At 33.0% G+C, this 27,781-nt stretch overlaps 2 protein-coding genes, 1 long non-coding RNA gene and 1 pseudogene across 20 annotated transcripts in view; 2 read left to right on the top strand and 2 right to left on the bottom strand.

The window, feature by feature from the left end:
• The window catches only part of LOC111424868 (Na[+]-driven anion exchanger 1), a 34,426-nt gene extending 9,899 nt beyond the window's left edge, over window positions 1-24,527 (top strand). For 2 of the 18 annotated variants that reach the window (XM_071196895.1, XM_071196896.1), the window contains exons 2-15: window positions 4,529-4,621; window positions 6,178-6,309; window positions 9,695-9,745; window positions 10,088-10,558; window positions 10,681-10,806; window positions 14,354-14,428; window positions 16,651-17,723; window positions 18,348-18,500; window positions 18,578-18,721; window positions 18,773-19,435; window positions 19,495-19,731; window positions 20,805-20,986; window positions 21,112-21,223; window positions 23,804-24,527. In XM_071196895.1, the coding sequence (XP_071052996.1) occupies window positions 4,543-4,621; window positions 6,178-6,309; window positions 9,695-9,745; window positions 10,088-10,558; window positions 10,681-10,806; window positions 14,354-14,428; window positions 16,651-17,723; window positions 18,348-18,500; window positions 18,578-18,721; window positions 18,773-19,435; window positions 19,495-19,731; window positions 20,805-20,986; window positions 21,112-21,223; window positions 23,804-23,881 (3,576 nt within the window). In that variant the 5' untranslated portion in view covers window positions 4,529-4,542 and the 3' untranslated portion in view covers window positions 23,882-24,527. The other 16 variants (XM_071196898.1, XM_071196899.1, XR_011640682.1 and 13 more) reach the window with 15 other exon arrangements.
• LOC139430226 (uncharacterized) overlaps window positions 1-27,781 on the bottom strand; it is a 34,915-nt gene that overhangs the window by 4,320 nt on the left and 2,814 nt on the right. The window lies entirely within an intron of this gene.
• LOC111424877 (zinc finger protein 706 pseudogene) lies at window positions 23,265-23,705 on the bottom strand (annotated as a pseudogene).
• LOC111424874 (mitochondrial translation elongation factor G 1) lies at window positions 24,800-27,283 on the top strand. The gene is made up of 2 exons (XM_023058591.2): window positions 24,800-24,940; window positions 24,997-27,283. Exons 1-2 carry the CDS (start codon window positions 24,869-24,871, stop codon window positions 27,172-27,174), a joined length of 2,250 nt encoding a protein of 749 aa, XP_022914359.2. The 5' UTR covers window positions 24,800-24,868; the 3' UTR covers window positions 27,175-27,283.

Genomic DNA, 27,781 nt, shown 5'->3' with positions numbered 1-27,781 from the left:
CATAATATAGTAATTAACTTGTTTTTTTCTGGAAATATTTAATCATTTTGCAATTCATTTATTTTGCTGTTTATTCAATAACCAATGTAAACGATTAATTTAAATTAAATTTAAATAACTTAATGAAGCGATGAATTAAATTAATAAAACCTGATTGATTTTTTTAATATTAGATCTATTTTTAGTTGATTTTTTAATCAATTATATTAGATCCTATGAGCAATAGAGATAATTTCATATAAAAATATCAGCACGAGCCGAAATTTGATGTTTACTTTTTGTTATTGTGTCGAAGTGGATGCCTTTTTTGTGGGGTAACGCATTTTACATCATAATCGATCATAAACAACATTTTTTTAGACAATAGATATATCACGTATAAAATTAAAAAAACGTTCAGGAAGCATTTTTCATATCAATTTTTATATTCATGTCACACACGCTCTTCAACTACGAACGAGTTGCGCTATTTCTCTCTGCATAACATCCAAAGTTCACCAACATATCGACAATCTCGCGTTCTACATTTTTAACTTACCCACAGTAAACATAGCGGTTTATCTTGATCGCAAGCGTTGTTATTATTAATTATAGTAGGTTATTGATAAATTGATAAACATCTATTGAGTGCCTTAAACAAATAAATTGTATAATAAAAGTACAGTAAAATCTCGATGCAACGGATTAATATTGCGAATACAGTGTCTGTTATAACCAAAAGTCTGTTATATGAAAAAATTTAATGCAAACAAATTCGGACAGCTATTCATAACGCTGCTTTTAGTCTACTTGGCTTTATATTTATATCTCGAAGGTCCGTTCGTGACGTCAGCGCTGAATATCAGTTAAGACTAGAACTAACACTAGACCTAGAACTAGAAAGTTTCATACTGGCAGTATGACTAGAACTAAGACAAGACCTAGAACTAGAATCATTCGGGTTTAGCCGTCTTGAGAGACGTGCGGCTAAATCCGAATGTTTCTAGTTCTCGGCCTAGTGTTAGTTGTAGTTTTACACTAACACTATCACTAGAGCTAACACAAGACCTGGAACTAGAATCATTCGGGTTTAGCCGTCTTGAGAGACTTGCGGCTAAACCCAAATGTTTCTAGTTCTCGGTCTAGTGTTAGTTCTAGTTTTACACTAGCACTATCACTAGAACTAACACAAGACCTAGAACTAGAATCATTCGGGTTTAGTCGTCTTGAGAGACGTGCGGCTAAACCCAAATGATTCTAGTTCTATGTCAAGTGCTATCTTTAGTGCTGGAACTAAAACTAGAACTAACACTAGACCTAGAACTAGAAACATTCGGGTTTAGCCGCAAGTCTCTCAAGACGGCTAAACCCGAATGATTCTAGTTCTAGGTCTAGTGATAGTTCTAGTTTTAGTTCCAGTACTAAAACTATCACTAGACCTAGAATTAGAAACATTCGGGTGTAGCCTCACGTCTCTTAAGACGGCTAAATCCGAATGTTTCTAGTTCATTTAGAGTTCTAAATTAACGAATTACAAGATAAAAATCTATCTCCTTGATATTTAAATGACCAACACGAGTAAAGTGTAAAAGTAAAAGAAAACTAGCTAATTCCGACAAAAATTTTCTTAAGCAGATTGAATAATTGCAACGATTATCCAATTTTTCGTATTGTTAGGAACAATTGCGTCTGCGAAATAGTCAAAACGAATACATTCTCGCTACAAATTGTGTGCAAACGACGAGAAATTGCGACGATAAAAAGAGGTCGAATATTAAACGTTGTGGCAGGAAGAATGGTGAAAATTGAATCAACATGTACGAAACGACGACGAATAAAAAATTGCCCTGACGATCTCATCTATGTGTGTTGACACAATGTACGGGCCTCTCAAATTGGCAAATTGAATTGGTCGCAATGTACGGCGCAAACTTGTTCAAGGGGGAATAAAACGATTCGATACGGTTATTTTGGAAGATTAAAAAATTCTTCGAGATTTAGAATTGGATCTATCTCTAGGTTCTATATCGAATTTCACTGCAACCTCAGGGAATACATTTTTATTCCATTTTCAATCCGGCAACATAAAATAACTCTATTTTCGAGAAATAGAAACTTCTATTTGATATTCAAAACAATTTTTTTAATGGTAAATCTGATTACCTAGAATTTTTCAATGAAATCATTCAAACATAATACGTACAAAGAGAGGTCAAATCGCTTTACACGGAATCTATATCAGCACGGAATACGACATGAAAATTTAATGTATTCCAGGTAAAGAGTTGTGTTACAACGATACTAATACGATAAAGACGTAAGTTTATTTAGATAATTTTAACTTTACCAAATTAATTCGATTAATGTAATTTTAGTCGAGTGTTTAATCGAATTAATTTGTTCCTTAGTCCGAGATAGATGTAAAACAAACACGTTCCATCAATGTCAGGAAGTAGATACAAAAAGTATTACAAAATGATACAACGTTGTAGAGCTTTGTCTAAACAAAGAGCTTTTAGTTCTTAATTCGGTTATTGTAATGGATGGGATTTTAATAATTTACTTGTTTTGATGGATTAATGTTGGAGCGAAATCCGACTTACAGCATGAATCATTCATTAATAATTCCAAGAATTCGTGGAAGTTGTTTGTACAACTTGAATGGAACGTAAAATTTATTTCTTAATTCTGTAACATTTTAAAATTATGTTCGCTTGAAATTATTTTTTTGGCGATAATTATAAACCTTAGAAACTTTAAATTATTACTAATATAAGGATTAATTATACTTTAACCACAATAAATCAAATTGAAGATAAATCCTCTTTAAAATGATACATGCCTTCATATTAAATTATGACCATATCTTAGTCTCACTTTATCTTAGTATCTGCTCTTCCATTACTAGTATCTAGTCCTAATCTTCTGCGAATAGTATATAGTCATCTACAAGTAATGTCAAGTCTTCTGCCAACAGGAAATAGTCTGCTATAAGCAGTATTTAGACTTCTCTAAGCACTATCTGGTTATCTAATGTACCTTATTTTCTGCCAATAGTATGTAGGCAGTTACAAGTGATAATTAACACTATTTAGTCTTGTACCAGCAGTATGCAGTCATCTTTAAGAAGTATTTAGTCTTTTGTCAGCAGTATCTACTCTTAAAGAGAATGTATTAAAGGACTCACTCGAAGTATCCAGAGTAATTCCAAAATGCTGTAATTTCTGGTTATGGAAATAATGAAACCTATATTTGCAATTAAAGGTTTAGCTGTTTCTGGTTTTTGAGAATATAAATTCTACATTTAATATGACTGATGCAAATTCGTAAATTTTGTATTTACAAACTTTTTTTTAACCATTTCTTTCTTCTAATAAATCAAACACGTTTTTTTATGAATCAATTAAAAAGAGAACATTTATAAAAGTTCAAATGTTATCGACATATCCAGTCACGAGTATTTTCCAATAACAACTTTATTTATTTTATCAAATCCTAGAAATAGGTCATGTACTAAGACAATTGATTCATTATTCATATCTAATCGATCGATTTGTCATTTATAGCCGGAGGTTCTGTATTAATCAGTTGTGGCAATCATCTAATTCCGGTTTTATCTTTATCGATTAAGACATTAGTAACTAATAACCCGATTAATCTTGAACTTTAAATGAACGCGACGTCTCTTGGTGTTACAGGTTAAGTAAACAAACGGGGATGAGATTAATTTACCCAAAGTACACAAAACAAAGAAGATTGACTGAAAGATAATAAGTTTCAAAGAGAATCGAGTACAAAGCGACCTCTAATTTTGCTGACCTCCAATTTCAGGAGCTAAAGTCACTTCAGATAGGTATTTAATGAAGTAAGGCTTCTTTTTACGAAGTAATTGTATGGATTCTGTGTTGTAACACTAGATATGGTGTTGTTATAAAATTTACACTTTAAATTTTAAAAATTAGTACAAAAATGATTATCGATTGAACATGAATTAGTTAACAATTGTGGTTGAAACAATTCGACCATAAAAGTTCTATTGTGTTAAGTTTATTCCAATGGAAATCAGCTCTCGCATCTGGTTTATATCACATAATTGTTTAGACTCGACCGAAAACTAATTTATACGATTTAGTCCGATTTGCTATATTTAGTAAGATAGTATATAGTAACAATTTTCAAATAATTTGATCCAATTTGGTGTTTAATCATCACGCAACTTTTAATGTAAATATAACAATTGTAATCTAAAATGATTATAAAACTTTTTTCTTCGTAAAGCATCGTTGTTGTATGAACAGATGAAATCTGAATACAAAGATCCATATACATTGAACATGAACTCAGCTTTAGTCTAATTGTGAACTCGTTATCATCAGCAACCGTTGTACTAAAGACATTGAAATGCCTATGCATAACATTGAATACAATGAATCCTTTGTAATTCTGTTCAATGTTACGATTAGGTTCCGGTTATATTACAGAGTCTAGTAATATTGACTTCCATGATACTTTAAATTTAGTTTTTAATATTTTTTCTTTTAACTTTTAGATTCGTGAGGTGATATGGATCCACAGGATGAGGCTCCAATTGATCCGGGCGCACAGAAATCCGCACAAACTTTCGACGAGAAAGACTTTGAAGGTAAACTATCTTAAGTGTTACTTGAAATTTCGCAATACATCCTTTCAAAAACTAAAACAAGAAAATAATAAAAATATTTATGTAACTGGAACTTTTACGTTTCCATATGTTCAAGAATAAGCTTGCATACATATGAATTCTCGTTCACGACCTTTTTGAAAAGACCATTTAAAGATTATTGCAAATATTGTCATAACCACGTTGAATAACGATGTAAATACGGCTTCCCTTTTAGCCTTAATTTAGGTTGTCGTTGCACGCCATCTCCGAGCGGTATTGATATCGGCAGGATACGACAGGAATACTTATTGGTGACGCCTATTTGCTCGACAAACAAAGTTTGTCGAAGGGTTTCCCAAAATATAACAGCAATACCGAGAACACTTTTAGTTTTTTTGTAGATCGATAAAAACCGAAGCCTTCATAATGTACCTTAACAAACAGGTCGGATGAAAGTCCGCTTGAATAAAAATGAACTTTTCTCGGATATGAACAAGTTTAAAAAAATCGTATCTATGAAATTATGGGGGTTATAAAAATTGAGTTGTTTCATCTCTTTATCATAACTTCAATCAAAGTTAAAACACAAAATGTTATAAAATTAAATTGAAGACAAATACTTGATCATCGCTTCCACCAAATATTTCATTTCAACATTAATTATTTTAACATAACTAAATTTTCATTAAAATTTTTAAATTCTTGTAACTTGGCCAAATTCTTTGATGTAAAAGTAACGGAAATATGAAAATTTTCTTTGAGGAGAAATTGTATAATTAAGTCAAAGGGTTCTATATTTTTCAAGTCACTGGAAATGCTTTTACAGCCTTTGGCAAAGTTGTGTTGCTTTATTATTTCAGCTCGAACTCGTTTCCAACCATTTCTAATAAATCACAAAATCCATCAGATTATTTCCCTTTTTCTATGTAACAATACCCTACACTCAACGCTGAAATCACAAGGCCCAATGAATAAATGATGTTTAGAAAGGAAGATGCCATAAAATGAACCCAAACATCATAAATTTATAAATATGACTTCTTATTCCATTGTATACATAAAACATAAACACAAAATTAGAATTTATTTCGAATTTGGGGGAGCGAAAAAATTTCTTGAAGTGAAACAAAAAAATCTTGTTGGTGTTATCACCTGAAAGAGAAAAGTTTTAGTATCAATTTGGGACGAACCCCTGCCGTTCCATTTTCCACGAACTGGGAACGTCGACCTATCGATTTGGACGCAAAGCTCCCATTAAGGGTTCAGTGGCAGCGCCGAAACTTACAGACTAGTAAAACTGCTTAGGAACGATTTTCTTAGTCTCCCCCACGTGAAAACACTCTGATGAAAACCTCTGGTGTTCTATAATTCCCCAACAAAAATCACCCGGACGTGAAAATGAGAATATATCGTTGGTGTGTGACTTTTACGCTTCCTAGAGAAAATCCTTTTAGTGTTCAAATACTGTATAAAATGTGTATCCTAGTTCACAGCGAAAATATCATAAATAAATATATTTATGAAAAAGTTACAAAGATATTCTTATCTTGTTTCAGGACATAGAGCTCATTCAGTCTTTGTCGGAGTCCATGTGCCAGGGGAACGGAGGCATTCCCATAGAAGACATTCGCACAAACATCACCACAGAAGCTCTTCTGTTCATGATGGGACTGATGATGAACGACCAAGTAAGAATTAAAACCATAAATTTTCTTAAACTTTCACGTCCAGAACTTTAAATTCCACTTCCTCCTCTTTATCGAATTGTTTAAAACTGAACGAAGTGAAGTTCAGCTTCATTTATTGATTTCTTTCCACTTGGGAAAACAAATACCACCCTCTCCGCGTTATTTTAAAATAACCACGCCATTTCGCCGATTGATTTTCATATCAATTTTAACATTTCAATACAGTTAATGAAGTAGCATTGATGAAACATTTCGATGTACTAAAACACAAACAACAAACAAACATGACACAGATTTATGTTTGTTATAACACAATTAATATTGAAATCAAATCTACTTTGACGTAAACGTGTTAATGAACAAATTTTTTGAATTTGCACCCACCGGTTAATCGGCATCGTTAAAACTAATCGGCTTATAAGGTTTCATTTACATTTTATGAACCGATCAAAATGAAAATTAAAAAATAAATTCATCAAATTACAGAGTTATTATCAGATAATAAATCAATATTTATGGGAGTTTATGGAATAAATTAACTTTTGACATTTTCGATTAATGAAATCGTCAAAGTATATTAAATTAAGTTTGGTATCATAAAATGTCAAAGAAAATTAATCTATAAAAATAATTTCGGTTAAATTAAAATATATACAGGGTGTCCCGTTAAGCGTACGGAGCGGCTGTATCTCTAGAACGGTAAGGCCAAGAGGTTTGGGAAAAAAATCCTTATAAGCAAAGTGACCAAGAGAAATAGCTGGAAATTATTTTGAAGTTCGTAATTCGATCGCTAGGGGGCGTAACTGCCATTGAGAAACATAAAGTTGCCGCTATCTCAGAAACTTAGACGATGAGCTATAACTTTGACACCATCATTTAATAGCTTGGATAATACCGCATCGCTTTTGTTTTGCGATATTTCTCATATCTGTCATAATAAGGGAGGGGGAGGCCAATGCGTTTTCAAATGTTTACATTTTAATATCTCCTGGACCATTCCACCGATTTGAATATTTTTGGTTTTGTTTGAAAGAGCATTTCATGCATATTAGTGAAAACCGCATCTCGATATCGCCACCCGTTCTCGAGTTAAAGAAAATGTTAAAAACTCGAGTGCCATCAATCGGATCCAGTTACCTCATCGAGAAAAACAAATCACATTACCATGGTAACTGTAAACATGTCATTTACTAACGCAAAAGCGTATGATAGAGCGTATGATGATTTATTTTCAATGTTTCGAATACGATCCAACTGCATGGCAAAAATGTGCAATGCAATTACGACAAAGAAAGACAATTTTCTCTAGAAGTGTTTTTAAGATTGACTTAGCGATTACGGAAAACTGGCAACGTGTAGCCCATTCAGACGTCTCTATGAATTCGTAAATCATATTGGTGCGCAATGTGATCCCACATAATCTGGGAACTCCGAAAACAATTGTCCACAAGAGTTCTCAAGAGAATAATATCTCCACCACGTTGTTTTACATCAGGCCTTAACAGATACCGATTATGATAACAGACTGAACTATTACCATTGATTTTTAAATATGATTTGGGCAAATCCAAACCTTTTATCACAAATGCTATGGATGCATGAAGCATCTGTCCACAAGCTGATGTAAACTTGCATAATATGCATTCTTGGTTCGAGCAAAACCCACATTGCTTTCACCCCTTTATCTATTGGGTAGACTAAACGACCTGACTTTTCAAGAAAAACCAATAACCAGGGAAAATATGACAAAACACTAAATACCAGTAAAAAATGTCCAGGGAAGAGACTTAGACTAGATTAAATAAATGCATCGAGGTTTATGTAAGACATTTCGAACATTAGTGAGCTATTTTTGCCAAAAATTTAAGTTATTCTAAGTGTTTCGGTTAATTTTGTTTTATTATCATTGTTGATGTTTCATTGATCCGTTGGCTTTTCAACACGCCTCAAAAGTAGTTTTGAAGCAGTTCTAAGCTTGGATAAAGTGTGAAGGAAGGTTCTAGATAATAAAATTTTTGTTATCTCTTATTTGTTTCCTAAGGTAACTTGATCCGATTAAGATATACGAATTTTTAACATTTTCTTTTATAATTCGAGAATGGATGGAGATATCGAGATGCGGTTTTCACTAATATTTAGCAAATTTTATGGTGATTAACGGTCTGTGAAGTAAATAGTACCGTTCCATTTAACTTTTTTTCAAAAATCACAAAAATATGTAACCGCTGCAGATAACGCCCTCTAGCTTATTTGTTTTAAACCAAGCGGCCTTACTGAAAATATCTTTTAAAAGAGCATGAAATGCTCTTTCAAACAAGACCAAAAATATTCAAATCGGTTGAATGGTCCAGGAGATATTAAAATGTAAACATTTGAAAACGCATTGGCCTCCCCCTCCCTTATTATGACAGATATGAAAAATATTGCAAAACAAAAGCGATGCGGTATTATCCAAGCTACTAAATGATGTTGTCAAAGTTATAGCTCATCGTCTAACTTTCTGAGATAGCGGGAATTTTATGTTTCTCTATGGCAGTTACGCCCCCTAGCGGTCGAATTACGAACTTCAAAATAATTTCCAGGTATTTCTCTTGCCCACTTTGCTTATAAAGATTTTTTTCCCAAACCTCTAGGCCTTACCGTTGTTGAGATACAGCCGCTCCGTACGCTTAACGGGACACCCTGTATAACTCAATAACTAAATGTGCTAAAAGTACAAATTATTATTAATAAGTTGGGCTAATTTCACATCATTTTTAATTAATGGATTCTTTACATGTTTTAAAATGCAAATGTTATTATGTCAAAGCCAATCAATTTTATCTCAACTTTATCCATTGCCTTTAAATCTAATGGCAGAGTACTCATGGCTACATTATTCTGTCCACTACAGTTCCCATGTAACCTTGTATTCTCAGGAGAATCAGTTTACAGTGTGCATTTGTGCAATGCTAAATAGTTGCGGTGGGTTGTCTACGTTCTATTGGTGTTGCATTAATTTTAATTAAAAAGTTGGGTTGGGTCTAATTAGGGATCCTTACATGATGGCATACATGGTCTTGGCCTTCATTGTGGTATTCTTTGCTACTTTTATCTTTCCTTCTATTTGCTGTTTACTGCCTCCAAGCATTCCTTCATTCTTTTTGTTTTGCTTTGTAAGTAATTCTTTTATTAAGAGATATCCTAAAAGATATCTTCATATACCTCAATTATTTAATGTCCTTCACACATATGAGCAGTACCTTCTTAAGGTCTTCAAGATTTAAAGTTTCCATTCTCTCATTTCATTCATCGTACTGAATAACAAACATACAACTTCTAACGAAGGAATTTTCTAACTCTACATTTTCATTGCTTCGAATCTAAGATAAACGCTACTTTTCAGAACTTCTTGGTATACGTAGACAATTCAGCATATCAGAAGAAGGGGAAATATGTAAGACTAGGTTTTCTGTTTTTTTTTTTTGATTGATTTATTAATTTTTAAGAGACATTAAAAACGCTTTTAACGTCACTAACTTTTTACATTACCACCACGTCAATTTCCCTTTTCTCACCTTTCTTTTTTTTTAATTTTTCATGCTGGCGATGAAGCTTCAATGTGTTGTAGCTATTTTTGTCTCCACTAAAACACGCTTTATCGAGCGTATTGAAACATCATTCTCCCTTCGCTAACATTTAACAAAACTGATATCGATTGGATCTACAGCCCTTTTCAAAGATTGTTTGTTTAAAAAGTTTTATTAAAGATTTTATTTTAAGTTGGTTTTTTTTGTAGTCACTCCACCGGCTCAAAGAGTCCAATTCATCCTCGGCGAAGACGCCGACGAATCTTCCCACGAGACCCACCCGATTTTCTCAGAAATGGAGGAGTTGGTGGGTGAAGGTGAAGATATGGAATGGAAAGAAACAGCTAGGTGGATTAAATTCGAGGAAGACGTCGAAGAAGGTGGTAATCGATGGTCGAAACCGCACGTCGCCACGCTTTCTTTGCACTCCCTCTTCGAATTGAGGAGTCTCCTCCTCAATGGGACGTTATTTTTGGATATGGAGGCTACTTCGGTGGATCAAATTGCCGATATGGTTTTAGAGAATATGGTGAACGCAAATACTTTAGCTTTAGATAAAAAAGATAAAGTCCGGGAAGCTCTTTTGAGAAGACATCGACACCAACATCAAACGAAGAAACCAGTTTTACCAATTATTAGATCTTTTGCTGAAATAGGAAGAAATTATTCTACGTCAAAAAGTAAGTTTTTTAATTTAAATTTTTTGTATTTTTTTTTCGATATACAATTACGATATGGTGGATAAATGTGAAGTTTTTTAAGTAATAACATAATATTTTGTTAAGAAACTAACCACTTACAGAAAACTCAGTATTATTTGCTTGCGTAAACGACCAGGATAGTAGAAGGATCTCAATGGTGGAGTTGGAAACGGTGGAGACGATATCGCCGAATCAAAAACGAAACGGTTCTTATGTGGCCATTCCAGGTTAGATAGAACAATTGTTCTCTACGCTACGTGAAATCGAAGGCTTGTGTTTGTCCGAAATCCCGCGAGGATCCTACAACGTTGGTTGATTTGTCCTGGGAGCGGTACCGCAATTTGTACAGTTTACTAATTAGGGCAATGTACTATTTGTCCTATCTGGCTGTAAATAAACGTCGTGATGTTGTTTCTTGTTTAATCTACGATCACAGCTTAAATCATCATAGCATATGTTGTAGTTGAGGTTTGTGGCAAAAGATATTATTAAACAATTAATCTAAATTTCGTGCAAATTACATAAGATTGTCTAAATAAATTGTACAGGGTGGTTCAAATTCGATGTCCGAATAGGCTAACTCGAAAACTATAAGAGTTAGAAGAAAAGTAGCTGACATGTCATGATCTCGTTTTTTAAGAAACTGCCAATGCCGGAAACCTCATAACGTTATCGTCTTTTGTTTTTCCGCTAGAGGCCAAAATTAAAAATATCGTAAAACCCGCAAATGTAATTATCTTGGTTATTATTATAGGTGGAGTATTATAACTAAGACATTATATGGACACTTTTTTACGGAGAATTTGATGACGTAGTCAAAAAAATTTTGTCGGTTTTAGATTTTGAGATATTATCACAATTTTCGTTTTTTTAAATGGAAACAACCACTGATTATTCGCTTAATAAATTCGTTATTTTTTTCTGATTACAAAAATATAGGGTTTGACAGGTCTATTTCTTATTGTTTTAGAATAAAACTAAAAATAAACTTTTCTTTTAGTGTTGCCAAAGAAATTAAATTTACAGTTTCCTGTAAATTACGGTTCTATAACTAAAAATTAAAAAAACATATTTTTGATATTTGAAACAAATATATTTGTTGAACTGTTTAATCTATATATGTTTTACACAAAAGTTGGAATAGATTGCATTATTTCACATTGTTTATTACGATTTAATATTATTTTTAAATGACTTAATAAATTATCGATAGATGGCGCTCATATGTTTTTTTTTTAATTCAAATAAACATAGCAACATTTGTTTGTATTCAAAAATTTTCTGAAGTGTCACTTTAAAAATCCCGTTTTTAAGACCAATTACAAAAATTTTAAAACGTTTAGAATGTTACATATTAAAAAATTATTTGTTTTTAAATACCAGAAGTTATCTTCGTATTTAATTGTTAACTTTTTAAATTTTACCTACAGTAACTTACAGGAAACTGTAAATTTAATTTCCTCGACGACACTAGATGGAAATTTTATAAAAAAGATTTATTTTTAGTTTTATTCTAAAACAATAAGAAATAAACCTATCGAACCCTATATTTTTGTAATCAGAAAAAAATAACGAATTTAATAAGCGAATAATCAGTGGTTGTTTCCATTTAAAAAAACGAAAATTCTCATGATATCTCAAAATCTAAAACCGAAAATTTTTTTTTGACTATGTCATGAAATTCTCTGTAAAAAAGTGTCCATATAATGTCGTAGTTATAATACTGCACCTATAATAATAACCAAGATAATTGCACTTATTGGTTTTACGATATTTTCAATTTTGGCCTCTAGGGGAAAAACAAAAGACGATAGCGCTATGAGGTTTTCGGCATTAGCAGTTTCTCGAAAAACGAGATCATGACATGTAAGCTACTTTTTTTCTAACTCTTATAGTTTCCGAGTTAGCCTATTCGGACATCGAATTTGAACCACCCTGTACACTAAACAAATTTCAAAGCACAAAACGTTATATTTATACGGTCTTGTAAGATATGAAGACTGCGAAGAATCCAACGGAGATTCTAGACTTTTGCTGAAGGCTAAAACTAAGTAGCTTGAATTGCCATTAATATCTGTTACCAATGGAGCAATGAGATTCAATCCTTCTTAAAAGACAAGTATAGGATTTCTCCACCTGCTTCAAATTTCTCTAATGTGACAAGATTACTCACAATTTGAGTTCCACCTCAAAATTTTCTCAATAAACTGTATCGAATAGAACTCATTAAAAATTAAAATTTAAAGCTTTAAAACGTACTCTAAATATGCAATTATATTAACCCTTTGAAACACTCCCTTTGTAAGTTAAGCACGTCATATTTTCAGTAAAGCTAACCGTAAAGTTCATAAATTACCGGATAGAAAGCTTCGTTAACGTTGATGGTAACTTTTTGATAACTTTTGCCACCTACCAAGAAACACGATTTTCTCATCCTACTTTGTCACGTTTTCGTAACACCATCAAGAAGTATAGCATGTCATAAATACACTAAAAACTTAAACAAAATCGTTTGTGATCGTAATGCGAAATTGCTTGTTTATTTCTGCCTTTATAGTACCTGTACGTACCATAACACGAACAATAGTACGTTTATAAGTGTGTAATGGAAGCGGATATTTGAATGTAAACCAATTTGCATGTTATTTGCATTTAGAATTTCCCAGGTAAAATCAATTTTTGATGAAGATTACTTAAATTACATAGAAACTACAATGTAATTTATACTGTTTCTGGAGAACCATTAGTAATTTAATATCAACTAAGAGAATCAAGTTTGTACCTTATAGGGTGTAAAACTACGTTGAATATTATAATAATATAACATTAAAGTGAACACGTGAAACCTGTAAAAATAAATTATAGGATTAATTTAGGTTTAAAGATCGTTCTTTTCCTCAAATTTTACTAAGATCGTATTAATCTTGTAACAGCTGTTTATGTTCAACGCCAAATGTGCACAACATAAATTGGGTTTAACTGACCAATGGAATTCGAGATTAACGTGAATTTGTGTCTTGTTTCAATTGAAATTTAAATACTATATTACATTTTAATGAGATTATTTCTCTGAAAAACTTTGTTTTCTAAACAGCCGAGTATTCCACTCACGTTATGGGATTTACGACATGGTTAGCAGTTAGTCATCCCGGAAAAGGTCAGATAATCATATAATCACATTATTCAATATATTTTGTAGCATCTCTGATATCTATCTTATTATATTTATGTGTGTCACAATGTTCCCTCTGCTATGGCACCTATTTTTTTAATTTTATACGCGTCTTTCAACCGGATTACTTCCAGACCATTACGGATTCATAACGCAACATAGCGAAGAATATTTTTAGGTAAAACGGAGAGATTTATTCACAATCCTCTAGGGTAACCTCACTCCAGTATACCATCTTTTGTGTAAGATTTAAAATTTATTTCCCTCCTTTAATTTATCCATTTGAGACGTGAAAATAGCGTTGTTGTCTTGGGAAATTTTGATTAAAGGCTAATCCGTGAAAGCTAAAGTGCATTTGTCTATGAAAATTGTGAAAATTTGTTTTCTTTGCTTTACAGTGATTGATGTCTATGTATATACAATTTAATTTATTGAGGTTATCTTATTGAAAATGAATGAAAACGAAGACTTGGATACATTCAAGTCCTTTAAGATCACCTCACTTACTTACTTTAATTAAAAAAAAGCACCTTTTCTGAACAAAATCTCTTTAATTCACTCCATTTAACAATCGGTATCAAAGTCGTTATTATCTTTTGCAGTGGAAGAATCGTCTTTCGGTGAAAGTGTCGGAAAATCACCGGAATATGGAAAATTCTTGTCCATTCCAGGACAAGGTAATATTATGCAACCTCGATTTCTTGTTTTTATTTTTTTTTTGTTTGATTCGTTTCCCCCTTACTTTTTGTGTTTTTTTTTCTTCTTGTTTGTGTTTAATTTCCAAGAATTTGCAAGGCTATGACATGCTCCTGTGTTAAATGCGGCATGAACTTGAGCTCCTTCCGTATGAATGGGCACGGAGGGGTTTATGGGGCAAGCGAGTCTTAAGACTTGATGTTATTTTTAGACCGTGGCAAGGTGATCGATGCAGAACTACGCTTTTAACATATTATCTAAAACGTTAATTGAGGTCCTTGAAGTTTATGCCACGTTTACTAATTTGTTATAAAGGTTGTTCCATTAATTAAGTTACAGTAAAACCTCGATATAACGGACCTAGCTAAAACGGACAAAAACTAAAACTAGAATTAATACTGAAGGCGTAGAACTAGAAACATTCGGGTTTAATCGTATGTCTCTTAAGACGTTAAACCCGAATGTTTCTAGTTCTAGGTCTAGTGTTAGTTCTAATGCTAGTGTTAATTTACAGTTTCAGTTGTTGTTCAGCATTAGATTGTTGTATATTTTTCATTGAACTAAAACTAGAACTAACACTAGACCTAGAACTAGAAACATTCGGGTTTAGCCGTGCGAAACTTTCTAGTGTTAGTTCTAGTTTTACACTGGTACTATCACTAGAACTAAGACAAGATCTAGAACTAGAATCGTTCGGGTTTAGCCGAACTGAGAGACGTGCGGCTAAATCCGAATGTTGCTAGTTCTTAGTCTAGTGTTAGTTCTAGTTTTACATTAGCACTATCACTAGAACTAACACAAGACCTAGAACTAGAATCATTCGGGTTTAGCCGTCTTGGGAGACGTGCGGCTAAATCCAAATGTTTCTAGTTCTCGGTCTAGTATTAGTTCTAGTTTTACACTAGCACTATCACTAAATCTAACACAAAACCTAGAACTAGAATCATTCGGGTTTAGTCGTCTTGAGAGACTTGCGGCTAAACTCGAATGTTTCTAATTCTAGGTCTAGTGTTAGTTCTAGTTTTACACTAACACTATCACTAGAACTAACACAAGACCTAGAACTAGAATCATTCGGGTTTAGCCGTCTTGAGAGACTTGTGGCTAAACCCGAATGTTTCTAGTTCTAGGTCTAGTGTTAGTTCTAGTTTTACACTAGCACTATCACTAGATCTAACACAAAACCTAGAACTAGAATCATTCAGGTTTAGCCGTCTTGAGAGACTTGCGACTAAACTCGAATGTTTCTAATTCTAGGTCTAGTGTTAGTTCTAGTTTTACACTAACACTATCACTAAAACTAACACAAGACCTAGAACTAGAATCATTCGGGTTTAGCCGTCTTGAGAGACGTGCGGCTAAATCCGAATGTTTCTAGTTCTCGGTCTAGTGTTAGTTCTAGTTTTACACTAGCACTATCACTAGATCTAACACAAAACCTAGAACTAGAATCATTCGGGTTTAGCCGTCTTGAGAGACTTGCGGCTAAACTCGAATGTTTCTAATTCTAGGTCTAGTGTTAGTTCTAGTTTTACACTAACACTATCACTAGAACTAACACAAGACCTAGAACTAGAATCATTCGGGTTTAGCCGTCTTGAGAGACTTGTGGCTAAATCCGAATGTTTCTAGTTCTCGGTCTAGTGTTAGTTCTAGTTTTACACTGGCACTATCACTAGATCTAACTCAAAACCTAGAACTAGAATCATTCGGGTTTAGCCGTCTTGAGAGATTTGCGGCTAAACTCGAATGTTTCTAATTCTAGGTCTAGTGTTAGTTCTAGTTTTACACTAACACTATCACTAGAACTAACACAAGACCTAGAACTAGAATCATTCAGGTTTAGCCGTCTTGAGAGACTTGTGGCTAAACCCGAATGTTTCTAGTTCTAGGTCTAGTGTTAGTTCTAGATTTAATTGTTATTCAGCGCTGACGTCACGAACGGATCTTCGAGCTATACACCAGATTCTACCTTCTCTGGTATAAGTATTAAGCCACGTAGATAAAACGCAACGATATGGATAGTTGTCCGACTTTGTGTGCATTAAAATTATTCATATTGGCTATAACGGACACTCTCTTCCTCATTAATCCGTTATATAGAGGTTTTACTGTGGTTCTAAATTGTATTTAATTTATTCGTATTACTGGGACAATCTTTAAATAAAAAAATAAAACTTACAATATATTAAATAATTTTCAGGATCGGACAAACACGATGGTATGAAAAAAAGTGCAAGTTCCATATCAATGTCTCGACACCATCACAGTACCACCGATTTAAGTAACGGAGATATCCCACAGCACAACTTACAATTTATGCGAAAAATTCCTCACGGATCTGAAGCTTCTAACATTTTAGTTGGAGAAGTTGATTTTTTGGATAAAACAATATCAGCGTTTATCCGTTTGAGTAAAGCCTCTATAATGGGAGATTTAACCGAGGTTCCGGTACCAACGAGATTCCTGTTCTTATTACTTGGACCTGCCAACACAAATTCAGGTTTTCACGAAATTGGAAGGGCTATGGCGACGTTAATGTCTGATGAGGTTTTTCATGAGGTGGCTTATCGAGCTAAAAATAGGGATCATATTTTAGCCGGGATTGATGAGTTTTTAGATGCCGTGACGGTTTTACCGCCAGGTGAATGGGATCCGTCGATTAGAATTGAACCTCCAGCTGCGGTTCCTCCTCAAGATTCACGAAAACGACCGACAACGGAGAAACCAACCGATGAAATTGACGAGGAAGAGGAAGAACAAAAGTTGCGCGAAGAATCCGGGTTATCTCGAACTGGAAGACTTTTTGGTGGGTTAATAAACGATATTAAAAGAAAAGCTCCTTGGTATTGGTCCGATATTAAAGACGCCGTGTCCATGCAATGCATCGCTTCGTGGATTTTCTTGTATTTTGCTTGTTTGTCTCCTATAATCACTTTTGGAGGATTACTTTCTCAAGCCACCGGAAGAAATATGGCAGCTATGGAATCATTGGTTTCTGGATTTGTGTGCGGAGTTGGTTATGGATTTTTTTCGGGACAACCCCTCACGATTTTAGGTTCAACCGGGCCCGTTCTTGTGTTTGAAACAATCGTTTTTGAATTTTGTCAACGAGTCGGCTGGGATTATATGTCTTTTCGATTTTGGATTGGAACCTGGATCGCTGTTATTTTATTAATACTCGTTGCCATTGATGCAAGTGCTCTTGTTTGTTACATTACAAGATTTACGGAGGAAAATTTTGCAACTCTCATTGCGTTCATTTTTATTTATAAGGTAAGATTAATTTATTTAATTAATGTATTGGAACACTAGAATTGTGGGAGTACGCAAAATTGACTGGGGGGATTAAATTGAAACGGTACGTGATTATCTCATCGGGACGTATTTCTCCTCTTTACCGGCGTCCAACAATCAATATCCGCAAAGCTCGGAAATACCGCATTGAAAATTTTTTGTAATGTTGATAATTTGGAAGTTAATTTAGATTAAGTTTCATCGAACAAGTCGCAAAATATTAACGGGTATTTGCTTTAACAAAGTTTCTATAATAATCCAGATCCTATTTACAAGTTGTAAAGTCACCGAGCCAAGTGTTAAGTTTGAAAATTTTCATTGCAAATGTATCCTACGCAAATCGTAGCGGAAACTTCGGCCTACCTTAGAACTCCGGCTAAAGCTAGTGCTGAAGTGAAATTCATGTCGACCTTAATCGAATTTCTGCAGGCCGCCTATTACACGGGAATTAATTTGAAATGCTAAATCGGAAAATCTTGACCAACATTTTAATAAGAAATACAAAAAAATAATTTAACAAGTTTCTTCTTTATACGAATCTTGAATTACCTTAGACGACTTCAATGCATTTTATGAAATATTTACCCCAAATAATTTTCTTAGGCAGTGGAAAATGTTGCAATTATTGGAAAATCATTTCCAATCAATCCCGGTCTTACTAACATCTCCTATAACTGCTCGTGCTCGTTAAATGGAACGATAACTTCTCTAACGACCGTTGATGAGTCTACCACCTTAGATAAGACGAGTTGTTTGGTAAGCAAAAATACATCAATTTTATTTATACAGTAATATTGTATATAACGAATTTCATATTTAAATTAAAATTACAGCAATTAAATGGTACGTTACTCGGAGATGGATGTACCGAATTCGTTCCAGATGTCTTCCTTATGTCCATCTTACTCTTTTTGGGGACATTTACAATTTCGGTTATTTTAAAAGATTTCAAAAATTCCTTATTCTTTCCATCAACGGTATATTTTTTTTACAATAATTTTTTTTATAATAAACCATTATTTTTATAGGTTCGTCAATACGTGAGCGATTTTGCTGTAATCATAGCAATTTTATCGATGACTATGTTGGATTTTAAAGTAGGAATAAATACTCCAAAATTAGAAGTGCCGCAAGAATTCAAACCAACATCTCCGGATAGAACCTGGATTATAGATCCTTTTAAAAATCCGATATACACGTTTATACTAGCATTACTTCCAGCTTTGCTTGGTACCATCCTTATATTCATGGACCAACAAATCACAACCGTTATTATTAATAGAAAAGAGAATAAATTGAAGAAAGGTGGAGGTTATCACCTCGATTTATTCGTGCTAGCAATTTTGATACAAATTTGCACATTAATGGGGTTGCCCTGGTTCGTAGCGGCTACGGTGTTATCGATAAATCACGTTAATTCTTTGAAAGTGGAGTCTGAGTGTGCAGCTCCTGGGGAGAAACCCCAATTTTTGGGGGTAAGGGAGCAAAGGGTGACCCATATTTTTATCTTTTTAACTATCGGATTATCGGTGTTTTTAACACCAATGTTGAGTCATATTCCTATGCCGGTGTTATACGGCGTTTTTCTTTATATGGGAGTCGCTTCTTTGAAAGGATTACAATTTTTTGATAGGATTCTTATTATGTTTATGCCGAATAAGTATCAACCTGATTATATGTTCCTGAGACAGGTAAAATTAATTCTCTTTTAATTTATGATTATAAATTATTATTAATTTGGTTTATTTAGGTTCCAATAAGACGTGTACATATTTTTACTTTAATTCAATTGGCTTGTTTGGTGTGTTTATGGGTGATTAAATCGTTCAGTACAACTTCAATCCTTTTCCCGTTGATGTTGGTGGTGATGATTGGTATTAGAAAATCGTTGGACTTTTTCTTCGCCCGGAGGGAATTGAAGATTTTGGACGATATCATGCCGGAGATGACTAAGAGACATCAACAGGATATGATCGAAGGATCTGAGGTGGGATGCTGGCGAAAGTTTGTTGCATGTTGTTTAGGAACCCCACCCATTAAATCACCAAAAGATATAGAAACAATTAAAAAATAAACCTCATTGAAACTCTTAGGACACAACACTACTTATCATTTTGATTTTTAGCATTCGCTTCTTCTTGTTGATTGATTGATTGATTGTTATAGGTGATTTTATAGCGAATTTTTTTAATCCCTTAAAACCCCTAGTCAATTCTATTATTATTATTATTTGATTTCATTCTTGAATTACATTAATTTGACGCTTTTAAAAAGATACCATTCCAACTTAGCAAAGTCAATAATAAATAAGGAAAATAAATAACATTAAATATAGATATGAATTTTAAAACATGAATTATTTACTTTAAAATGAAAAAAGAAATTGTGGAGTAAATAAAAAAGGAATAATTCATATCCCGTTTGTTGAAACTTTTAAGTTAAATAAAGCTCCACAGGAATAATTAAACATCGTTAAAGAAAATGAAATTATAAAACGGTATGACTGAAAAAAAAAACTCGAGTGAAATTAAAGTTTAAAAATCGCAACTCCAATTATAATGCTCAATCTACTCACATCTCATAATAGTGATATTAAGAAAATATATTTTTCATCATGTATTTATAGACAATACACTAATCGAAGCTTTACCGCATTAATAGTTTTATTTTAACAATTTTTTTTAGTTACTTTGTTTCTTTTACGTTATTGTTATAACAGTATTTTTATCAATAAACCATCCAACCATAATTTTCTTTTTTTTTTTTAGTTTTTTCTACCTAATACACTTTAACTAAAACCTTCCACAACATATTCTAATTACCGCATAATTATTTAATTCATTTAGTAGTTGTAGTTTATTTCTGTACTAATCCAAATTAAAAAAAAATTAACGCACTCAACCACAACACAAAGACACAAACTCAACAATCAAAAACAAAGATTTTCTTTTAAAATCTACGTAAGTATGTAGTTTTTCTTTTTTGGTTAGTTCTTTTTATTTCTACAAGCAAATAGCAAAAAAAAAATTCTCGACATCTTGACATCGTCGACACTTATAGCAGGATAAACCGATTCACCTGGAGAATGCGGGCAATTTGAAGATATCGTTGGCGAATGGGAACGTGATGAACATCCCGCTGTCGGCGATAAACATATCTGAAGAGGTTAATAAGACCGGGATCTGGAAGCAAGTCAATAGCTGCAATAAAACCGACAAGAAACGAGGTGCGTCCGTTTCAAGGTAAATTAGCACGAAAAATCCCGGCAAAAAATGTTAGATTGATGTATTGATGTCGAAATTTTGATCTATTAATATTAAAAAAGTAAATTTGAATGAAATTTGGTTTTTGTTACCTTCGAAATCAGGTTCAGAAAGAAGAAACACTCGAAAAAGGAGGAGAAACGCGACGAGAGGAAGTTGGAGAAACGACTGTCAACGATGGCGGAAGAGGATGAAGAGGAGGGGATTACGATAAAGGTGACCGATATGACTCAACACATTTAAAATCTTTCTGTGTACACACCACCTTAACGCACAAATATACTAACAATAACATTAGATTAAGTGTAAGTAATTTTAATTAAAACCAACACGGTGTATTGTCTATATATTTCGATTATCCTTTATTGCATGATTTTTTATATTTCATTGCTAATCTTGACTATTGGAAATAAAAACGAATGATTTCAGCTAGCAAATGTACAGGATAACGGTATCTACTATTATTAAAATAAAGCATGTTCCGCATGATCTATTGTTAAATAAATTTTTTAAAACAATCTCTTTTAAAAAGCACTAAGAGCCGAGAAATTACCAATTACCGTTGTTGTTATTACTAATGAACGTTAGAAACTAAGTTTAATTAGTTTAGTTTCAAACATCCACGTGATATTATAATTAATGTAGGAGTTGGTGCCACATTTACCTATGTCCCAATTGGAAGTGTTTTGTAAATTTAAACTATCGTTAATTAATGGATTAAAAATTTCATTCAAATTTCCGGCTCCTCCACCAAAAATTATATTAATTTTAAAAATATATTTATGATACAAAAAGTGTATTAAGCTTAATAAATAAGTTTTAACATTACATTGATTTGAAGAAGTTGTAGATATGAAGATGGCTTTAACTTACTATATTTGGAAACTTGAGAAAACAGATTGCAAAGTTTTCGAAAATTTACTCCTAAGTGTAAGCTTATGCAGATTTCTACGTCGACAGTTTCCCCCCTTTAAATATTGGAGCGAACCCAACCCAACAAGATCCTTTTTGAAAATGTTCTATAACGAACAAAAATTACAAAGAGTGCAACAACTTTTAAATTACACTAAAGTTGCTATTCATGGTTTTCAAATTTGATTCCTAACTGTAAAGTCAAAGATTCTTTTATGTTTACTCTATCAGTCAAAGACCCTGATGAAGTCAGCAGTTTTGCTGAAAGCATTATAAATATCCTTTGGGTTATGTTCCAGTATTGCAGTTTCAACCATAATATCTCAATTTTAATTTGTTTTAAATCACAATCCAAATCAATCAGTTCTCCTTGATTAATTAGCTTAAGTGTCTTGAAATTAAGTTATGCTCTCGAGGCTTGCAACCTACACAACACAAAAATCTATCCCAGTTTAATCCGTATTAAGAACACGGTTAAGTAAATCCATTTGGTAAACAATGAGTATGTGATATCTGCAAACGAAATCCTAATTTGGAAGCATCCAACGTGAAATGGTTTATATCCTTCTATTCTTATCTCATCTCCAAATTGGTCTTTCTGGATAGTTTGCAAAACATTCTGCTACCTTCTGAATTTACCGATTTGTGTTGATGCACAACTCAATCTGTAACAGGAAGCATTTGATAATTATGGGGAGATTTTTTCGTTGTTGTTTGAGGTTCGTTGAGATGGTCCAAGACAATGTCTCAAACCACGCCAGTCGAGATGTGGACGGCAACACCACATAGGAATCACATTTATCGGTGGAATAAGCAGTTGAAAGATACCGGCAATTTGTTGGGCAAACCCTGTTCTAGTAGGGTATTGGCAAATCATCACACGTAAGGAACCCTAAAATATAAGTGCGTGCGTGTGCTGGGCTATTACTCCTAAGCAAGAGTATAGTTCATAAAATGTTAACAAAACACGAATAGACACAAATTAAACTAGGAGAGTTTTTCTTTTATTTGTGTTGCTGTCCTGTAACCGCTTAAAAGTATACCATGACTTAACGGACACACTATATTTGGAAAATCGAACAGTGAACTATAATATTTTGAAAATGTGACTATGTTCAAATGACTAAAGTAAATGCAAAGCTATGTATTTTGGGAATGGAAAAAACTAGAACTCTGTTTATAGCTGGCGCATCAAATAAATAGGAGTATGTAAAAATAGATATCACTTCCAACATATTCTAATTCATTGCAGACATCTTCACATAAATTGAAGTAAATTCTGTAATGAATATTGGTTATTGCTCTTAATAATCATACTTTTATAAAATTAAATTTTTATATTACATTTTTATTAATACAAGAACTTTATTAATCCAACTTATACACAACGATAATCTTTACTAATCGAATAAGTTCAAAAAAAGAATTGGATATAAATCTGATACTTGTACTCAAACAGGAATACCTTCTAATTCGGTTGGAACTTTATTTTTCGGATGTTTGCTTACGAAATGAAGTTTATAAGTCTTGGCGTCGGGCATTTGAGTTTTGCAGATCGAGCACACGTGTTGCAACGCTTTTTGAGCGGCTTTACGTTGGTCGTTTGCCGAATGGCTTTGGTGCTTTTTCGCCTTTGCGGCTTTCTCGGCCGCTTTAGCTTGCGATTGAAGCTTTTGTTGACCACGTGCCATCGTAGTTAAATTGAACGATCTCTATTGACTCGAAATTTTTTAATTATGTCAAACTACTAAAACGTCATGTTGTTTTGTTAAGAGAATCCAGTTTACTCAATCTTAATCTTAACTCAAATTTAATGTAATCAGCATGGAAATATTATTTAAAAAGAAATTAACTGAAATGATTAATTTTGAATTTTTGTTGTAGCGTAATTCAGTCAAAGATAAAAGTCATTGGAGCGTCGGTGAAAAAAAGAGTGACAAGTCTGAAGAAACGCGAGTGTAAAGTGCAGGATATAAAAAGATGGTCAAAATTGGATGAAGGCTGTGGATGATCTGTTTTTTTTTTAATCTGACCTATGTGGAAACATTTTAGGGTCGATAATGTAGCACAATGTATTAAGGCTGACCTGAAAAAAATATTAGAGAACAAAAAATAGTAATGCGAAAGTTTTAACCAAAACCATCCGGTGTATTTTTGGAAATTTTATAATATATTGCATTCAATATTACCAAAAAAATCTTGGAAAAATTGTACCGAAATAAATCAGTATTGATGCAGAAAAAGAATAGTAATAATTAACAGAAAAACTAACTATTTAATTTAATTAATTACTCCAATAACGTAGAATTAACAACATTCGTATCAATACATATTTATTTCCCTTCATAAGTACTTCATTCATAAAATTAAAATAAGCATACAAAATTCGCTCATTAATCAATGAAATAAATCTTATCTATCGTATTTAATCCCCAATCAGGTCAAATATTAAAAATATGCTTCTTATTGTTAGAATAATTCATTGCAACTAAAGTTGTATCAAAAATACTTCATCCTCATCTGTAGGATCTGTGTTTTAGATGATAAATCAGTTTTAAAACTGTATATTAATACTATGAGGTACAATAAATAAAATGTTAGAAGAAAATTTGTTTATTTTTTAAAAATTATAAATTTCAAATTTGAAAGTGTCAAATATTTTCATGGTGGCGTCATCTACACAAAAAAATAGCCAAGTAGAGATTGGTTTAAAAGAAATTAATTAATATTATAGATTTATAATAATTTATTAAGTTAAATTTTATTAATAATAATTTAGATCATCACAAAAAATTAATTAAATTCTTTTTTATTAATATAAATTTATTGCATAACGAATCATACCAACCTAAATTAATTTCTGAAATAAATTCCCTAGATTTTAGCCTTTGACAAACGTTTTAACCTCAAAAAATCGCCCGGTTATTACAACATTAAATACCCCATAAAATGACGATTTTTAAGCTGCTTTCAACCGTTAAAACCGCAAACGTATCGAAATTAAATAAATTTCTAATTGAGGTAAGTTTATTGTTTCTTTTTTTAACCATTACATGAACATAATGCCCGCATTTTAGAGAAATATAAGATGTATGTCATACGAAAAATACGCCGAACACAAAGCAATCGAAAAAATCCGAAACATAGGAATATCAGCACATATAGATTCCGGGAAAACAACATTAACAGAAAGAATATTATTTTACACCGGTCGAATCAATGAGATGCACGAAGTTAAAGGAAAAGATAACGTTGGTGCCGTTATGGACTCAATGGAGCTAGAACGTCAAAGGGGTATCACAATTCAAAGTGCAGCTACTTACACAATTTGGAAAGACCATAATATTAATATTATCGACACTCCCGGTCATGTTGATTTTACAGTTGAAGTAGAACGAGCTTTAAGAGTACTTGATGGAGCGATTTTAGTATTATGTGCAGTCGGAGGAGTTCAAAGTCAATCATTAACCGTTAATCGACAAATGAAAAGGTACAACGTACCTTGTTTAGCTTTTATAAATAAATTAGATCGATTAGGGGCCAATCCAAAAAGAGTTTTATCCCAAATGAGATCAAAATTAAATCATAACGCGGCTTTTATTCAACTTCCAATTGGTTTAGAAAGTTCTAATAAAGGTGTTGTTGATTTAATCGCACAAAAAGCGATTTATTTCGAAGGGGATAGCGGCGAAACTCTTCGATATGATGATATCCCACAAGAAATGAGATCTGAATGTTCCGATCGTCGACATGAATTAATCGAACATTTATCAAACGCTGATGATCATTTAGGAGAGATGTTTTTGGAAGAAAAAACAATTAATGAGAATGATATTAAAGAAGCGATTCGAAGAACTTGTTTAAAACGGACATTCACCCCGGTTTTAGTCGGAACGGCTTTAAAAAATCGCGGGGTTCAACCACTTTTAGATGCGGTACTTGAATATTTACCCAACCCTGGGGAAGTTGAAAATACGGCTTTGATTGAACTTGAGGGGAAAGAACCTGAAAAAATCGTTTTAGATCCATCAAGAAATCCAGATAAACCGTTTGTTGCGTTAGCTTTTAAATTAGAAGCGGGTAAATTCGGTCAATTAACTTATATGAGATGTTATCAAGGTACTCTTAAAAAAGGCGATAATATTTATAATGTTCGAACGAGTAGAAAAGTACGAATCGCACGTTTAGTTCGTATGCACTCGAATAATATGGAAGATGTAAACGAAGTTTTCGCAGGAGATATATTTGCGCTATTTGGTGTTGATTGCGCAAGTGGAGACACTTTCTTAACAGACATTAAAGATCGAGTATCTTTAGAATCGATTTATGTCCCAGAACCTGTCGTTTCGATGGCTATAGCTCCGGCGAATACAAAAGATCGCGATAATTTCTCAAAAGCCATAGCTAGATTTACGAAAGAAGATCCAACGTTTCATTTTCATTTCGATGCCGATAACAAAGAAACCATCGTTTCCGGGATGGGGGAACTTCATTTAGAAATTTATTCGCAACGAATGGAACGGGAGTATAACTGCCCTGTTATTATGGGTAAACCAAAGGTTGCGTTCCGTGAAACTTTGGTGTCACCGTGCGAATTTGATTATTTACATAAAAAACAATCGGGAGGTCAAGGACAATTCGCAAGAATTATTGGAGTTATTGAGCCTTTACCACCAAATAGAAATACGTTATTAGAATTCGTCGATGAAACTGTTGGCACAAATATACCCAAACAATACATCCCAGGTGTAAAGAGAGGATTTTTAACGATGGCTGATAAAGGTTTATTAACCGGAAATAAATTATCTGGTTTAAAATTTAGATTAATCGATGGAGCACATCACATAGTCGATTCTAGCGAATTAGCTTTCTATTTAGCATCTCAAGGCGCTATAAGAGACGTTTTTGAAAAGGGATTTTGGCAGATTTTAGAACCCATTATGCAAGTTGAAGTTACCGCACCCGACGAGTTCCAAGGAACGGTTATTTCCCAGTTAAATAAGCGCCATGGAATTGTAACAGGCACTGAGGGTATTGAAGGTTGGTGTACGGTTCACGCGGAAGTTCCTTTGAATGATATGTTTGGATATGCTGGAGAATTAAGATCAAGCACTCAAGGAAAAGGAGAGTTCACAATGGAATATTCTAGGTATTCACCTTGTTTACCTGAATTACAGGAGAAGTTGATTTATGAATATCAAAAAGCTATGGGATTATTACCACCAGAGAAAGTGCCAAAGAAAAAGAAAAATTAATTAATTAGGTTATGTACATAAATTACAATTTTTAAGTTTATTTAGGTAATTTTTTTTTGTTTAGTACAATTATCATTATTTGTAAAAATATAGAATTTTTTATTATGAATTGTAGTTTTTACTATCTTTTACATTGATTCTACTCGGACATTTCTTTTACATTTTATATTTCTAATCAGAAGAGTAGATACTGCTTACAAAAGACTAGATACTACTTGGAGAAGATAAGATACCGCTTGTAGAAGATTAGATAGTGCTTGCAGAAGACTAGATACTGTTTGCAAAAGACTAGATACTGCTTGTAAAAGACTAGATACTGCTTGTAAAAGACTAGATACTGCTTGCAGAAGACTAAAAGATCGCAGAGAATTAAATTTTGTAATAGAATAACATAATGAAAGGCTTCTTCTCCAAGCAGTATCTCTGCTTGGAGAAGATCCCATAATAATAATAATAATAACTTTATTGAATATGTATCAAAATGTCATCATTGGTCTATGGAGTAGAATTCCTTTTCTAAGAGCATATTCTTGACTTGTCTCTTAAAACTCTTCATATTCAATGCTTTGAAATGGGGTGATAATTCATTATATAACTTTATAAATAT

This window comes from Onthophagus taurus, chromosome 6, assembly GCF_036711975.1.
Source record: "Onthophagus taurus isolate NC chromosome 6, IU_Otau_3.0, whole genome shotgun sequence".
NCBI classification, from domain to species: Eukaryota; Metazoa; Arthropoda; class Insecta; order Coleoptera; family Scarabaeidae; genus Onthophagus; species Onthophagus taurus.
This window is presented reverse-complemented; position numbering and strand designations above follow the sequence as displayed.

Coding starts and splice junctions, on each gene's coding strand:
- LOC111424874 (XM_023058591.2), top strand. CDS start 24,869: ATGACGATTTTTAAGCTGCTTTCAACCGTTAAAACCGCAAACGTATCG. Junction 24,941..24,996: donor TAAATAAATTTCTAATTGAG/GTAAGTTTATTG, acceptor CCCGCATTTTAG/AGAAATATAAGATGTATGTC.